Consider the following 18,324-nt stretch of genomic DNA (forward strand, 5'->3'; position numbering starts at 1 on the left):
CCGCATCCATACCGCCCGGCACGCCGCCGGCAGCAGGGGCCCCCAAACCAGTTTACGGGCCGGCCCAATCGAGTTAGTTTACACTCCGCTCGCATCCCACGCGCACTCAGCCGTGTCATCTGAGCCGCTCCTGATGCACTCAGCCAGCGGAAGAGAGCCGGGGGGGTTACTCCGAAAGAGAATGTGGTGTTGTGTTCTTGAAGGGGTGATTACTGTTTGTGTGTGTGTGTGTGTGTGAGTGTGTGTGATAGCATTTGCGTGTGAAACATTTGCCTGTTTTGAGTATTTTGGTTCTTCTAGTGTGTCTGTGTGTGTGTGTGACAGAGAGAGAGAGAGAAAGAGAGAGAGGGAGAGAGAGAGAGAGGAAGAGAGAGAGAGAGAGAGAGAGAGAGAGAGAGAGACGTGCTGACTCCAGCCTGTGTGCTGGTGGTAGTGTACGTGTTTAGAGAGCCTCTGCAGCAGCACACTAGTGAGTGGGGGTATTTCTGAGTCACTCTGGAACTCATTTATCAAGCACTTACACTGCTGTAAGAGGGGCCTGCCGTTTCCCCTTATGATGATAAGGCCTTACATTTACATTTTAAGTGAAAATTAAGTTTACCTTGAAAGGGAGGGCTATAACAGAAGTTATTAACGGACTCAGTTGAAGTGCTATCTTTAATGGCTTTTGGTTTAGGGAATGAAAACCAAAGTCTACATTTTGTAGTCGTGGAAAATCCTTAACGTTGGAAGGTGAGTGTGTAGGTCTGTTTGTGTGTCTGTATGTGTTTTTTTTGTGTAAATATATAAACATGCATGTCTGAGTGTGTTTGTGCATCCATGCATAATCATAATGTGTGATATGGAACCTGCTGTCTCCTAGCCATGTTGACTCTAGCAACCACTCTCTATAGTTTGAAGTCTTGTGCATATTCTAACTTAAGACCAAGACTGCAAAAACAACCCCCGTTTTGACATGCAACACCCACCACAACACTGTTTACTGTTTACTGATTCCTCTGCATACCACGCATCTAAATTTAGTTTAGCATGACCAATCAACCCTGTTTGTGTTGTGGCCAACCCTGTGATTGACACTGTGAGGAGCCAATGAGAGTGGAACTAATAGGCTCCTAATGGATACCAAACAGTGTTGGCAGCTTAGTGAGCAGCGTGCATCCGATGGTCTGTGGCACTTAGCGGGGACAAGCCCTTGGAGTCTGAGACCCGAGCTGCATGCTCAACTCTGGGCAGCTCACAGATGGAGCTGGGGGAGGAGGGTCAGTGGGTTTGTGCACTCGTAGTCGCATTTTTATTGTGGAACAGATCTGATGCGAGAGAGGAGTTTTTCAGTTTTTTTGCATTTATTGACCTGTGTGAATGCGTTCATCTCTTTGCATATGAGGGGTGTGTGTGTGTGTGTGTGTGTGTGTGTGTGTGTCTTGCAATGGACCAGCGGACTCCATATACACCTACACATGAGGCTATAAATACACTTAAGGAAATCATTGCCATTGATTTTGTGTGTGTGTGAGTGTGTGTGTGTGTATGTATGCCTGTTTGTGTGTGTCTGTGTGTCTGTGTGTATCTGTATCTGTGTGTATATGACCATGTTTTTGCGTGTGTGTGTGTGCATATGTACAGTGATGGCCAAAAGTATTGGCACCCATGCTAAAGTTGACTGAAAAGAGGAATATAAAATCATCTTTTGGAAATTAATCTTAATGCCTTAAGTGAAAAAATGAGAAATATCTAACCTTTAATTCCAATTTCTTAGTGAATGAATATTGCATCATAAATAAATAAATGTTCTTCTTTAAAATACAGGGTCATAAGTATTCCCACCCTATGTTAAATTCCATAGAGACAGGCAGATTTTTATTTTTAAAGGCCAGTTATTTCATGGATCCAGAATACTGTGCATCCTGATAAAAGTTACCTTGTTTTGGAATTAAAATAGCCCCACATCATCACATACCCTTCACCATACCTAGAGATTGGCATGGGTGTTAGCCTTTTAGTTAGCCTATTAGCTGGTTTGATGCTCATTGAGCTCAATGCAAATCAAACCATCTCTAGGTATGGTGAAGGGTATGTGATGATGTGGGGCTATTTTAATTCCAAAATAGCCTTTAAAAAATAAAAATCTGCCTGTCTCTATGGGAATTTAACATAGGGGTGGGAGTACTTATGACCCCTGTATTTTAAGGAAGAACATTTATTTATTTATGATACATTATTCATTTACTAAGAAAATTGGTGTCCTTAAAGGTTAGATATTTCCTCATTTTTCACTTAAGGCATTAAGATCAATTTCCAAAAGATGATTTTATATTCCTCTTTTCAGTCAACTTTAGCATGGGTGCCAATACTTTTGGCCATCACTGTATGTATGTATGTATTGTATCTCTAAGTATCTTTTTTTGTGTGTGTGCATGTGTGTGTGTGTGTGTGTTAGTGGACCTGCTGACGCTGGCCAGCGTGGTGGAGGTGTTCCGTGAGCAGGAGCTGCAGGCAGGGGAGCGAGTGCTGGACGTGGTGGAGGTGATCCACGCCCTGACTGCCCTCTACGAGCGCCTGGAGGAGGAGCGCGCCGTGCTCATCAACATCCCACTCTGCGTCGACATGTGCCTCAACTGGCTGCTCAACGTCTATGACAGGTACACACACACACACACACACACACACACACACACACACACACAACACCAGGGTCTATACATTCCCCTCTGCGTCGACATGTGCCTCAACTGGCTGCTCAACGTCTATGACAGGTACACACACACACACACACGCACACCAGGGTCTATACATCCCTCTCTGCGTCGACATGTGCCTCCACTGGCTGTTCAACATCTATGACGGGTACACACATACAACATGTGTGACATACTCACATGCACAAAGGTGCACACACTCACACACACATGCATTTCAGTCACACACACATACACACACACCTACAAATCAAAGTCTCTCCCCCTCTGCATCGACATGTGACTCATAGGGCAGCCGTGGCCTACTGGTTAGCACTTCGGACCTGTAACCGGAGGGTTGCCGGTTCGAACCCCGACCAGTAGGCACGGCTGAAGTGCCCTTGAGCAAGGCACCTAACCCCTCACTGCTCCCCCCGAAAGCCGGCCAAGGATGCAGGCAGTCACCGCACCGGATTAGTGTGTGCTTCACCTCACTGTGTGCTGTGTGTGTTTCACTAATTCACGGATTGGGATAAATGCAGAAACCAAATTTCCCTCACGGGATCAAAAGAGTATATATACTTATACTTATACTGGCTGCTCTTTGACGGGTACAGAGACATATGCGTCAGACACGCACTCACACCTACGCACCAGGGGATGTACATCCCCCTCTGCGTCCACATATGCCTCGAATGGCTGTCCAATGTCTACCTCAGGGACACACACATGCGTCACATGCATACACACTCATGCGTCACATGAATACACACACATGCATCACATGCATACACACACATGCATCACATGCATACACACACATGCGCAGCAGGTATGTAGATGCTAGTGCTCAACATTCTCTCAACTAGCTGATTAATATTTACAACAGGGACAGCTTCATGAGCACACATACACACACCAAGGTGCTAATGATATGGATGGCTCTGACACACATACACATACACACACACACACAGGTGGAAGCATGAAACATGTGAATACTTCAATTACACGCATGACAGATACACAGATAGATCTATACACACACACACACACACACACACAATCATACACACAGTGAAAGCATGAAACACATGAACACTCTAATTACTTCATGACACGCATGACTGGCACTTAGCTATACTGACGCACACACACACACACACACACACATACAAACACACACAACCCTTATCTTCCTCAGTTCATTACACCTGCTCACCTCTGCTGCCAATCACTATTTGGCATTTATGACAGGTATGCCCTCACTTGACCCCTGTGTGACCTCATCCTGTCAGTGCTCATCCACACCTCGCAGTCAGCCTGATCTGACAACCATGGTCCAGACTTTCCCCTCCTCCTCTTACCTAAGAGCCTAGTGGAAGTCACATCTTTACACACACACATCATGCTTTAAACATTCGTATCAACCCCCTTTTTTAGTGTGCACAGATGTATGTTGGGGTGTATGATGCTAGCTTGCAAATATTGCTAACTTCTGTCTCACCGTGACTATAGACATGACTCAGGATATGTCTGATCATGAGTACACAACTGCATTGAAGTGCAGTTCATTTTGCATTCAAAAATATTACACATAATATCACAAGACACTCACACTGTGACAATGTATGCAGCGTGTCTGTAATTGTATTCCATAAACATTTTTTAATATAAATATCCACTAAATTCAACACGTTGATCAAGTTGTGTTGTAGCTCTAGAAACACAGAATGTCACAATTGTACACACACACACGCACACACACACACACACACACAGACACACACACACACAGACACAGACACACACACACACACACACACACACACACACACACACACGCATTAATGACACGCTGCGCTAACGCCACACACACACACACACACACACACACACACACACACACACACACACACACGCACACACACACACACACACACACACACACACACACACACACATCCAAAAGGCAAGCCAGGAAAACAAGATCCAAATACTCTGAAAAAGAGTCACTGACAAGGTGACAGGTCTACTGTACATGAAAGGGACTTTTACAGGTCCCTCCATTTACAGTATAATACTCAACACATTAAGGATAAACAAAACTCTCTCTTATGGACATGGCTTAAACTTCGAAATACTAGAGTTTACAGAGTTTACTAGAGTCTACTATTAGTTTACAGTGGTATCCAAGTTGGTGAATGAGATCTACCAGTAGTTGATATTTCAATAGTTTGGAATAGTAGTAAGTGTCCATATACAGGTCAAAACAGCAGTCCTTGAATTTCCCCTGGGGATCAATAAAGTATCTATCTATCTATCTATCTATCTATCTATCTATCTATCTATCTATCTAGCCCATCTCAAAGATAAATACAGATTTCACAGCCTCATTTACAATTGCAATGTCAGGACTCAGGACTGTTTGGAATGTTTTTGAAGTAGTCACTGTCAGATGTGTTATGATGGAACCAGTTCATTTGTACAGTGCTGTGCTTGTAAATCTTGGCGTCATGTCCATGGTTTATAGCCTGGAGATTCCAGATCCTGATAATCTAGAAAGATTAAGGGTCTGGCCACGAATTATGTAAAGGCCCAACTCAAGGGGCGGCACCAAACGTGCATTTGAAAATCTCACTGCACGCAATTGGATAACACAATACGACCAATGTTTATTGACTGATTCCGGACTTTGACGCAATTGGATAACAGTACGACTGTCATCTGTTTAGCTCGCCTCTGGCCCACCTACTGTATATCAGATACACCGATGTGATTGGCTCCCCGTGATGCAAGTGGCAAAAGTAACGTGCATCATTACTCATTGCCAGAGTGTCTTGCAGAGACAATTCAAATTGTGCTCTTGCGAGAACTCTGGATTTTCCAGGGTACATGGTTTATCTTTTGCAAGTCCTTTGCAACCAGATCAACCAAACGATTATGTCTGGCCCATAGACTGTATATATATATATATATATGTCTATGGTCTACTATATTATGTCTTATAATAGTAGTATCCATTTAGTATGTGAGCAACCATTTCTTTTTCCTGTTGAGTTGGGTGTAGTATACAGTAGGGTTCGTGCTTGTATCTACAGTAGTTGAAAGACATTGCAGTCTTGCTTTAATCATGAATATTAGGATGTCATCTGAGATCGAGGGGTTTGTCAGGAGTCAGTGGTCAGCAAATTAGTAATGCTAGTTTTCCTTGCAGTTTGAGGCCCGTCCAGTGCTGTCAATTTTGGGTCTGTTTGAGGTGAAGAATTGAGGCTCTTGCGTGTTTAATTTACACACACACACACACACACACACACACACACACACCACATGTAGGGCTCTGGTTCCTATAGCAGGCTGTTTGAGCAGGCTCCTGATCACTGTCAGCGTGGCGCAGAGGGAGATGCCATTGCTGTGAAGTGTGCAGTAATCAGGACAAAAGCGTCTGGGCAGGCAGCCAATCATGGCGGGGTGAGAATGAGTTAAAAGCCCCCTTTTTGTTTGCTCGGCCTTTTCGCGTCAATTAATGCCAGGACTTCTGATTTACATATGAGGGTTGATTTTGCGAAACATAAAGCCTAAAGATGAGCTTTTGTTTTCCCTCCCCTCTGCCTCTCCCTCTCCGTCTCTCTCTCTCTTTCATTCTCTCTCCATCTTTTTTTTTCTGTCATCCATGCTCTCTCTCTTTCTCTGTCTCTCTCTCTCCATCCCCCCCTCGCTCGCTCTCTCATTTGCGACTCCATTTCCGCCATAAATTTGCGCGCTGGCTCTTTAACTACCAGCTGCTTATGAGAAGGAATCAGCCCTCCTCGGCCCCCACATAAATTCCCCTAATTGCTTTTTTTGTTTCCTGATCAACACTCGAGCTGCATGAGAATGAGCCGGAGCCACATGTGGGCCAGCAATCACCCTGCCTGCCATTACTTACTAACCAAACAAACAGCACAGACACTAAGGGCTTGCTCACGCTCTCTCTCTCTCTCTCTCTCTCTCGCTCTCTCTCTCTCGCGCTCTCTCACTCTTCCATTTTACTCTCTCCATCTCTCTGTCTATCCATTTAGTCTCTCCCCTCTGTGTGTATGATGGGGAGGATGGTGTGTGTGTGTGTGTGTGTGTGTGTGTGTGTGCCCCCCAATTTAGCACTGACCTGCACTGATGAGAGGTCACACTACTTAGGCCTGCAGCACAAGCTCACTCACTGCTGTCTTATCTTTTCTGATAGTCATCCATCCATCTCTCTCTCTCTCTCTCCTTTACCTCATTTACTTTCTTTCTTTCTCTCTCTCTCTTTCACACACACACACACACACACACACACACACACACACACACACACACACACACACACACACACACACTCATATATGCTCCAGTCCATCTGTGTCCTCATTTGCCCTTGAGATCCTTTATATTTCCCTCTTTCTCTTCTTTTCCCTGTCATCTGTCCATCTGTGTCTCTCTCTTTCTTCCACTCTAAACCCGGTCTCTCTCTCTCTCTCTCTCTCTCTCTCTCTCTTCCTCTCTAAACCCGGTCTCTTTCTCTCTTTCTCTTCCTCTCTAAACCTGGTCTCTCTCTCTCTCTCTCTCTCTCTCTCTCTCTCTCTCTCTCTCTCTCTCTGGGAGATCCTCAGACAGAAGCGTGTCCCTGTAGCTAAGCAGCCTAGCCTGTGGTCTCTGATCCTATTCTCCGTGCTCTGTTCCCTTGGCCGGCTGCTCCGCTGCTCTGCTCACGTGTCTCAGTTTGCTAAGCTCGCTAGAGACTCCACTGGCCGTGGGCCCACCCACACACACACACACACACACATTACACATTACACACACACACATTACACACACACACACATTATTATTAAATACGCGCATACACACACACATAAACACGCTGAAAGGCTGGCACACACACACACACACACACACACACATTACACACCTACGCTAAGACACACACACACATATGCACACACACACACACACACACACATTACCTATACACACACACACACACACACACTCATATTATCACACACACACACACACTTCTTCATTAATTCACACACACACACTCTCTCTCACTCTCACACACACTCTCACACCCACACACACCCACACACACACACACACACACACACACAGGAAGGTCAGTGTGCTTTTGCCTAGCTCCTCTGCAGTTCTTATTGATTTGAGGCTAATCGGGGACAAGATTTCCATGTTTTACGCCTCTGTGGTCAATAACACTCTGACCCATTTCACTCAGCTTCCACTGCACCTGATATAAAGCCCCTCTCTGTCTCTCCTCTCCCTCTCTCTCTCTACACCTCCATCTTCATCTCTTCTATCACTCCTGCATTTTGCCCCTCCCTTTTCTGACACTCTCTTTTTTCATTTCCCTTTTCTGTCCTCTCTGTCTCTCATAACTCCATATCTGTCTCTCTCTGTAGTGCTTTTGAACTCTTTCTCGTGAGTCTCATTGCAATGGACCGCAGCCTATTTTCAGACTAATTTCACTACTTTACTCCTTGGTCTTGGTCGTGGTCATTAATCATACATACTGTATGTGATTTTTTTTCATTAGAGTCTGGGCTACCCTAATGTGAAATCATTTGAAACACGCTGCATATTATTGCACTTATGAAAGTTAAATGATGTTGCTTCTTATGTAATCATTGTGTTTTTACATGTGTATCTAATAAGAAAATTGATACAAGTTAGAATACCTCTTCATAATCACACAGAGGAGAATGTCTGTAATCAGGGGATATCAGAACCATGATGATATGGATGTTTGATTACTTAACCATTTAAAAAAGGTGTATGGAAATTTGTTGCAAAATAATATGCATTAATATTTAAGAATACTAACATTATTCTTGTTATTTTAAAAGCAGATTGCTCCAACATACTACAATACACTAACAATCCAGAAAGAGCAACAGCCAGAAAGAGCAACACTGGAAAGAGCAAGTTGTGCAATTCTGTTATGCAATTTAAGTTGAAGCTTAGTGATATACCTTGTGATATATTCAACGAAAAGGAAGGGGAACAGTATGTCATTTGGAGGATTGCTTGATGCAGCGTCCAGCAGAGATGCTAAGTTGAGCCAATGTCCTTCACACAACAGACTTCACTGGGATACTGGGACCAATAACATTCATTTCACTCCTGTTTGTGAGTTCACTTATGTTTTTCTTAATGTCTCTCTCTCTTTCCATTTCTCTCTCTTTCTATCTCTCTCTTTCTCTCTCTCTTTCTATCTCTCTGTCAACTACTGTAGCGGTCGCAATGGAAAGATGCGGGTGCTCTCCTTCAAGACAGGCCTGGTGAGCTTGTGCAAAGCTGACCTCCAGGAGAAATACAAATGTGAGTGTGTGCACAACACAAACACACACACACACACACACACACACACACACACACAGTCATACACATCGGCATATGCACACAACATACTCAATGTGTAAACACCAGCATACACTCTCACCTACACACACACACACACACACACACACACACACACACACACACACACACACACACACACACTGAGACAGCCACTTACACTAATGGATCACAGGTCCACAATAAGTTTGAAAGCTTCCCGTCCTTATCTCAATTGGAAAGAGAAAGAGAAAGAGAGAGAGAGAGAGAGAGAGAGAAAGCAAGAGAGAAAGCAAGAGAGAAAGTGAGACAAAAAGAAAGAAAGTGAGAGAGGGAGAGGAAGAGAGAGAGCATTAGCCCCAACATCAGCTGTGTGTGCTATCGGATAACACAGTTCCATCCAGGCTCTCCCTGGCTGCGCTCCTGTTTCGATTTTCAATTACGCTCTTAATATTTCACCCGAGTCTGGCTAGAAAGGGGGCTGTGGGCCAGAAAGGATGATATGACAGTGGGGGGCAGTCAGCTTTATAGCAGTGCTTTGTTTCCTTTGTTTTAACAAGTCTGCTTATATAAATAAACAGCGGCAGAAAGAGAGAGAGAGAGGAGAGAGAGAGAGAGAAGTAAGGGAAGACACAAAGACAGAGAGAAAGAGAGATAGGGACGGAGGCGGGAGAAAGAGAGAAGAGAATAGAGAGAAAAAGAAACAGAAATTGGAAAGAGGAAGAGGAGGGGAAAGAGTGTGATGGAGAGAGCTTGTAAAGAGAGAGAGATGAAGAGAAATGGAGAGATCTCATGAGAAAGAGAGAGAGGGGGGGGGAGTGTTACGGTGAGGAGCGTGAGTGTGAGGGCTGTTCTGGGCGGGCGAGGCGGGCGTAGAGGTAACCGTGCCAGGTCAAATCCAGACGTCCCACAGGCCACCACGCCATCTGTCATCACTCGTAAAAAACACAACCAGAAAAAAATAGACAAGGAGAGAGAGTGGGGGGGGGAGATGAGATAGCAAAAGCTGAATGGCAACATATTTAGAACATTAGCTTTATTTATTTATTATTCTGTCTTTTAATTGGCCATGAAAAGAATGGAACTACCCACCACGGGGCATATTAAGCCATGCCTAAAGGTTGCAATGCTAGCTTGTCCTGTTAATTGATCCTACATAAACACACATAGTCACATATCTTTCTTTTCTTCTTTCTTCCTCTCCTTCTCTCTCTCTCTCTCTCTCTCTCTCCCTTCCTCTCTCTCTTCCTCTATCCCTCTCCCTCTTTGAGGGAATACTGCTGATGACAGTTAAAAAGTGCATCTGGTTTAAATAAGGCTAGGCACATAAAGAAGAGCGATCAAGGTGCCCGAAGCAGCACTGTGCTGCTTTGCATTTTAACATGGGGATGGTAATGCTACTGCTTTGAGGAAGGGAAGACCACAGAGGAGTGTATGATCCTAGGTCTCACACACACACACACACACACACACACACACACACACACACACACACACACACACACACTCACTCACTCACTCACTCACTCACTCACTCACTCACACACACTCTCACACACACATACATACATCCATACATACATATACACACTCACATAATATATGTGATTATACACACACACATTTACATATGAGCATATATACACATTTGTCTATATTGAACATGAATAGCACAGACACTTTCTCTTTCAGTCACATGAAAAACACAAACATTCTATTGATCTATTGGCTCAAGCACACTTGTAAATGCAGATAGTTCCTTTATCCCAACGCACCCTCTTAACACATAAACACACACACACACACACTTTTCTCATCTATTTATACGGGGCTGTCAGGATCCATCTCCTTTGTGACAGCCAGTGTCAGATTGGGCCGACGACCCAGCCTCCCCCTGACAAGGCCTCGCTAATGCACCCCTTTGTCTCTAATTAGACTGACACAGCCACCCTCTCTCTCACACACACACACACACACACACTCGCACACACACAGACACAAACACACACACACACTCAGACAAAAGGTTCACAACTAGCTGCCAGTACTCATGGGCACTGTGGAGCCAAAGGCATAAATTAATTACACCGTCTCAGCGTTTAAATCACCCTCCCACTCCTGACACAAAACACGCAGATTCAGATCGTCATACAAACACCCACATTCAGCCACCATCCAAATAGTTCATTTATGTGAATAGGAACACACCCACAAATGTGTAAATATGATATTTTCTGTGTGTATGATTGTGTGTATACTTATGTGTATGATTGTATGTGTGTATGTGTGTGTGTGTGTGCGTGTGCGTGTGCGTGTGTGTGTCAGATCTTTTCCGGCAGGTGTGTGGTCAGGGTGGCCTGGCGGACCAGCGGCACCTGAGTCTCTTGCTGCACGAGGCCATCCAGATCCCACAGCTTCCGGGCGAGGGTGGGCAGCCTTCGGAGGCAACAGCCCGTGGAGTTGCCTGTATGGGTGAGAGAGCTGCTTCCATAGAGGGGGAGAGACACGCACACACACACACGCGCACACACACACACACACACACACACACACACACGCACACACACACAACACACACACACACACACACACACAAAAATTATATCCATGAATGTATGAATGCCCCCACACACATATTCAAACATCAGTGTAGAAATGCATACACACACACAGACACACACACACACAGTCAGTCACACAGTCACTCACACTCAGTCACACTCACTCGACACTACCCCTGACCTGAAGTTTGAGGTCCTTGGACCCTCCAGTGTTCATTAACCCCAGCCATGGATCATTGACCTCAACCTGAACACTTAATCACTTTATCACATCTTTCTGCCAGCTCCCTCTCAATATCTCTCCCCTCCCACCCCCCCTCTCTCTCTCTCTCTCTCCGTCACACACACACTCTTCTCTCATTCACTCCATCTCTATACAGTAGATCTCTCTATCCTCTCTTCCTCTCCTCCCCCGCCCATCTCTGCCTCTCACTCCAGCTCCTGCTAGCTCATCTCTTGGCCTGTGCTCTGGGTGTGGAGCGTGCTCCAGCCCTTTAGTGGGGCTTGGCTGCCAGGCCAGGCCCTGCTGTAAGCACTAGCAGGAGCAGTAGGAGGCAGGGGGCCCCGGCCTGCACCGAGGGGCCATTCAGCACCTGCTCTGTGAGCAGAGCCAGCACACTACTGCTGTACCAGCACTCAGAACATCGCTTACGGCCCCAACACTCTAGTCACTGCTGGCACTGGAGAGTGGCTGTGCGCAGGTGCTGCGGCAGGTGCTGCAAAGGCAGGCGTCGCTGCAAAGGCAGGCGTGCTGCGTGTGTGCGCGTGTGCGCGCAGGTGTGAGTGTGTGTGTGAGTTGTGTGCGTGAGAGAGAGAGAGAGAGTGTGTGTGTATGTGTGGACATGTGACCAAGCAATTTAGGAGTGTGTGAGGGCATGTGTGTATTTCTGGATTTGAAAGTATGTGAGAGAATGTGAATATGTGAAGTCATGTGTGTTTGTGCACCATGGTATGTTTTGGTGTGTGTGTGTGTGTGTGTGTGTGTGTGTGTGTGTGTGTGTGTGTGTGTGAGGCTGTGTGTAGTCCAAAGCTCCCTCACCAAAGGGGTTTGACCCTGCTGCCTCTCTGGACATTTAGGTTCATCAACTAATAACCCATGTAGGTTTTCATCATCTCTTTCTCCCTCCCTCTCTCTCTTTTTTCGGATATTGCCTTCTGATTTCTTTCCCAGTCCTTCTGTGTTTTTTTGACTGTGTTTTCCTCCCTTTCGCCAATAGCCAGTCCTTTAATTAAATCCCCCACTGCAGCCCCAGCTGATACGAGGGAGCGGGTGATAATTAAAGCCCATTCATTTTGACATTTCGCTTCATGTCAGGCCTTTCATTACCACATGTGATGTCTGTGGGTGCAGTGCCAATGGCACTTGTACCCAAATTGCCAATTTATCCCTCTTGCATATTTGATGGAGGCTGAGTGGTCGAGCGGAGGGGTCCGTGGGGGGAGGAGAGGGGAGGCCCAGTAGGTGGTCATCCTGTGTGTGTGTGTGTGTGTGTGTGTGTGTGTGTTTATGATTGCGACGTGCGGGCGTGTAAAGTGCGTGATAGTGATGGAGGTCCGAGTGGAGGGGCCCTGTGGGGGAGGCCCAGTAGGTGGTCCTCCTGTGCGTGTGTGTGTGTGTGTTTGTGTGTGTGTTTGTGTGTGTGTTTGTGTGTGTGGTGTGTGTGTGTGTGTGTGGAGTGGCCGTGTGGTGGGGCCCTGTGGGGGAGGCCCAGTAGGTGGTCCTCCTGTGCGTGTGTGTGTGTGTGTTTGTGTGTGTTTGTGTGTGTGTTTGTGTGTGTGTGTGTGTGTGTGTGTGTGTGGAGTGGCCGTGTGGTGGGGCCCTGTGGGGGAGGGGATGGGAGGCCCAGTAGGTGTGCTTTCGGACACATGTGGGTTTTTTCTTTGTGTGTGTGAGCTGAAGAACCCAGGTTTGGAGAGGTGTATGTATGTGTGGGGATGTGCAGGTGTGTGTGTGCCGCTAACTGCATCCGGTGAAATCCACTGTAGAAACTCAAGGGTGCCTTGAGAATCAGGGGCTTGAATGCCTCTCACTCACAGCTGGGGTCTAAGAGTGGGAGAGTGCCCACAGACTAATGGTCAGATTACATTAACATCCCTCTTGTCTCCAGATCCAGACATTAACATCCCTCATTAACACATGTGGTCAGTCATACATACATGCAGTCACTTCAGACCCCTAGGCCTCCCCAGACAGACAGAACGCCTGTAATGTGTGGACATATCTGCTTGCTCAAATACCCTCATGTTCACACACACACACACGCCAAGCATTACACACACACACACACACACACACACACACACACACACACACACACACACACACACATAACACACATAATAATGAATAACGCACAGCCATCCATCTTTGAACACACACACGTCAGTCAGTCAGATGTAGCCAGATATGCATGCACAGTTGGTGAAGTAGACACACAGACACACACACACACATACACATACACACATACAATAGCTGGGCAAGCACACTAATCAATTATCACACAGATGCATTACTACAGCATAATCTCAGACATTTCAAATGCAGACAGATAGACAAACATAGTCACTGAAGCAGATAGATTAGGGTAGGTAGATACACACACACACACACACACACACACAGATTTCAGACTGAAAGACATTCTGACTAGACATAGATACACCTTATAAATGTAAATGTAAAACAAGTGTATTACACTCACGTATACATCTTATACACACTTCACTTACTCTATGTAATACACACACACACACACACACACACACACACACACACTTCATTATTATTACACACACGCAAGACGCTTTCTTTCACACACACACACACACACGCGACGCTTCTCTTCACACACACACACACACACACACACACACACACTCATGCTACTCACACACACACACATACACACACTCACGCGACGCTTTCACACACGAATGCGACACACACACCGTCTCCCTCAGCGCCGCGACGCTGCTGTTTCCGGTAACTAGTAAGTTTGAAGTAATGGGGAAGTAAGGGTATGGCGATATTATGGCGCTACTCCTGCGACTTACGTGGTATACTCTGCCTTAGCCGCTGGCCACCCCGGGAAATCAACTTTAATGCATCTTTGATAGCATTTAATAGGGATTCAGCATATGACGTGCTCCGCCTTCGCCGCTGCCTCTCCCTTTATTCCTCTTACTTCTTCCCAGTTATCCTCCATTTGTAACACACACACACACACACACACACACACACACACACACACACACACACACACACACACACACACTTCCCTATCTGTCTTCTCAAGTATTCTTCTCCTCATCCAGACTTTTTCCAGCAACCCATAAATCTACACCCAAAGGTAATAACAGGCGTATTTCGTGTTCGTATTTCTTTCCCACTTCTCACCCTCCTCCTCCTCCTCCTCCTCCTCCTCCTCCTCCTCGTGGTATTTATGGTATATGAGATCTGTATGTTTCATCCTCTGAAGTTGGGTTTGAACTCGAGTCCTGTGGCTGGGCGGCTGTGTAAATTAGTCAGCCTCAGGCTGTGCTAATACTCATGAAAGAAGTTTCCTAGCGCCTAAGCTGCTTTGGGTGAAAGAAACCGCCCAGTGGAAACGAAATTGGCCATGATGATGATGATGATGATGAGGACAGAGCCTCCCTCTAGGGCGCACAGTTCAGGTTAAGGAGGCAGAACACCTCCCTGGTGTTTTTGTCAACCATCTGGATGAGATAATTAGCCCCATATGGAAACCGAAAGAGTGGAACCAGTGATGCAAACCAGTGATGCAAGCAGAGGTAAAGGAGAAAGAAAACAAAGGCAGACGGGAAGCCGAGTGTCCGCCCCACCGACCCGGGACCTGATTGTCCCCTGCCCTCCCCTTTCCCCCCTTCCCTCTCTCTCTCTTTTCTTTCTCTCTCTTCTCTCTTTCTCTTCTCTCTCTCTGTCTCTTTTCTCCATCTGTCTATCCTGCACAGGTCTGGGAAATGGGCTATCGAGGCGTCCCATCTCCCTGAGTGGATGAGCCTGAGCCCCAGTCTCTAGTGTGGCTGCCCTGTCCTGCAATCAAGGCAAGAGTGAGTCCGCCAAGCACCAGGCCAAGTGGCTACATCTGCAAACAGTGCCCCATCAAAGGCTTCCAGGTGAAAGAGTGAGTGTGTGTGTGTGTGTGTGGAGTGGCCGTGTGGTGGGGCCCTGTGGGGGAGGGGATGGGAGGCCCAGTAGGTGTGCTTTCGGACACATGTGGGTTTTTTCTTTGTGTGTGTGAGCTGAAGAGAAACCCAGGTTTGGAGAGGTGTATGTATGTGTGCATTACGTGTGTGTGTGTGTGTGCCTGCGTGTCTGCATCTGTGTGTGAAATCCACTGTAGAAACTCAAGGGTGCCTTGAGAATCAGGGCTTGAAATGCCTTCTCTCACTCACAGCTGGGGTCTAAGAGTGGAGAGTGCCCACAGACTAATGGTCAGATACATTAACATCCTCTTGTTCCAGATCCAGATACATTAACATCCTCATTAACACATGTGGTCAGTCATACACATATGCAGTCACTAGACCCTAGGCCTCCCAGACAGACAGAACGTCTGTAATGTGTGGACATATCTGCTTGCTCAAATACCCTCATGTTCACACACACACACACACACACACACACACACACACACACACACACACACACACACATACACACACACACACATACACACACACACACACACACACACACACAGCCATCCATCTGAACACACACACGGCCAGTCAGTCAGATGTAGCCAGATATGCATGCACAGTTGGTGAAGCAGACACACAGACACACACACACACATACACACACACACATACACACAAGCACACACTCAATATCACACAGATGCACACACACACACACACTCAGACACTCAAATGCAGACAGATAGACAAACACAGTCACTGAAGCAGATAGACTGGCTAGGCAGATACACACACACACACACACACACAGACTCAGACCGAGACACTTGACCAGACACAGACACACACACACACACTCAGACACTCAAATGCAGACAGATAGACAAACACAGTCACTGAAGCAGATAGACTGGCTAGGCAGATACACACACACACACACTCACTCATGCTCACACACACACACATACACACACACACACATACACACACACACACATCCCTCACACACACACACACACGCACGCTCTCTCTCACACACACACACACACACACACACACACTCACTCATGCTCTCACACACACACACATACACACACCACGACGCTTCTCATGGCACGCGACACACACTCAGTCTCCCTATACAAGAGACGCTGGCTGCTCTCGTGTAATTCAGTGTTTGGGCACTGTAGCGGCGTTGGCGGTGGCGCATGGCCATGCATGCCGCTCCGGGCATCACGTGGTATACTCAAGCCTTAGCCGCTGGCCCTGGGAAATCAACCTTTTAATGCATCTTTGATGTGCATTTAATGAGGGATTCAGCACATATGGACGTGCCCACGCCGCTTCCTCCCTTTTTATTCCTCTTACTTCTTTCCCAGTTATCCTCCATTTGCACACACACACACACACACACACACACACACACACACACACACACACACACACACACACTTCCCTATCTGCTCCTCTCATTCTTCTCCTCATCCGTGACTTTTTCCAGCAACCCATAAATCTACACCCAAAGGTATTAACAAGGCGATTTATGGTTGTCAGATTTTCTTTCCCACTTCTCACCCTCCTCCTCCTCCTCCTCCCTCCTCCTCCTCCCTCCCTCATTGAGTGGTATTTATGGTATATGAGATCTGTATGTTTCATCCTCTGAAGTTGGGTTTGAACTCGAGTCCTGTGGCTGCGGCTGTGTAAATTAGCTCAGCTCTCAGGCTGTGCTAATACTCATGAAAGAAGTTTCCTAGTGCGCTAAGCTGCTTTGGGTGAAAGAAACGGCTCAGTGGAAACGAAAATTGGCGATGATGATGATGATGATGAGGACGACGAGTCCTCGAGGGGCGCACAGTTCAGGTTAAGGAGGCAGAACACCTCCCTGGTGTTTCTTGTCAACCATCTGGATGAGATAATTAGCCTCATATGGAAACCGAAAGAGTGGAACCAGTGATGCAACCAGTGATGCAAGCAGAGGTAAAGGAGAAAGAAAACAAAGGCAGACGGGAAGCCGAGTGTCCGTCCCACCGACCCTGACCTGATTGTCCTCTGCCCTCCTCTTTCCCCTTCCCTCTCTCTCTCTCTTTCTCTCTCTCTCTCTCTCTTTCTCTCTCTCTGTCTCTCTTTCTCCATCTGTCTATCCTGCACAGGCTCCGGGGAAGCCGGCTATCGAGGCGTCCCACTTCCTGGAGTGGATGAGCCTGGAGCCCCAGTCTCTAGTGTGGCTGCCCGTCCTGCACCGCGTCGCCGTAGCCGAGTCGGCCAAGCACCAGGCCAAGTGCTACATCTGCAAACAGTGCCCCATCAAAGGCTTCAGGTGAGTGAGTGAGTGTGTGTGTGTGTGTGTGTGTGTGTGTGTGTGTGTGTGTGTGAGAGAGAGAGAGAGAGAGAGAGAGAGAAAGTATATATGCAAACAGTGCCCCATCAAAGGCTCCAGGTGTGTGTGTGTGTGTGTGTGTGTGTGTGTGTGTGAGTATAGATTTGTGTGAACACTTGCAAGCATATGTAGGGCCCAAGCCTGTCAGGTCAGTTCATATTATCAATGT

General features: G+C 46.6%; 1 protein-coding gene across 1 annotated transcript in view; it reads left to right on the forward strand.

Annotated features, from left to right (window-relative positions):
• drp2 (dystrophin related protein 2) overlaps window positions 1-18,324 on the forward strand; it is a 76,348-nt gene that overhangs the window by 35,142 nt on the left and 22,882 nt on the right. The window contains 5 exon segments of the mRNA XM_048232138.1: window positions 2,438-2,639; window positions 8,947-9,032; window positions 11,376-11,522; window positions 15,680-15,759; window positions 17,929-18,095. Coding sequence (XP_048088095.1) covers window positions 2,438-2,639; window positions 8,947-9,032; window positions 11,376-11,522; window positions 15,680-15,759; window positions 17,929-18,095 — 682 coding nt within the window.

This window comes from Alosa alosa, chromosome 21 (assembly GCF_017589495.1).
Source record: "Alosa alosa isolate M-15738 ecotype Scorff River chromosome 21, AALO_Geno_1.1, whole genome shotgun sequence".
Taxonomy (NCBI): Eukaryota; Metazoa; Chordata; class Actinopteri; order Clupeiformes; family Clupeidae; genus Alosa; species Alosa alosa.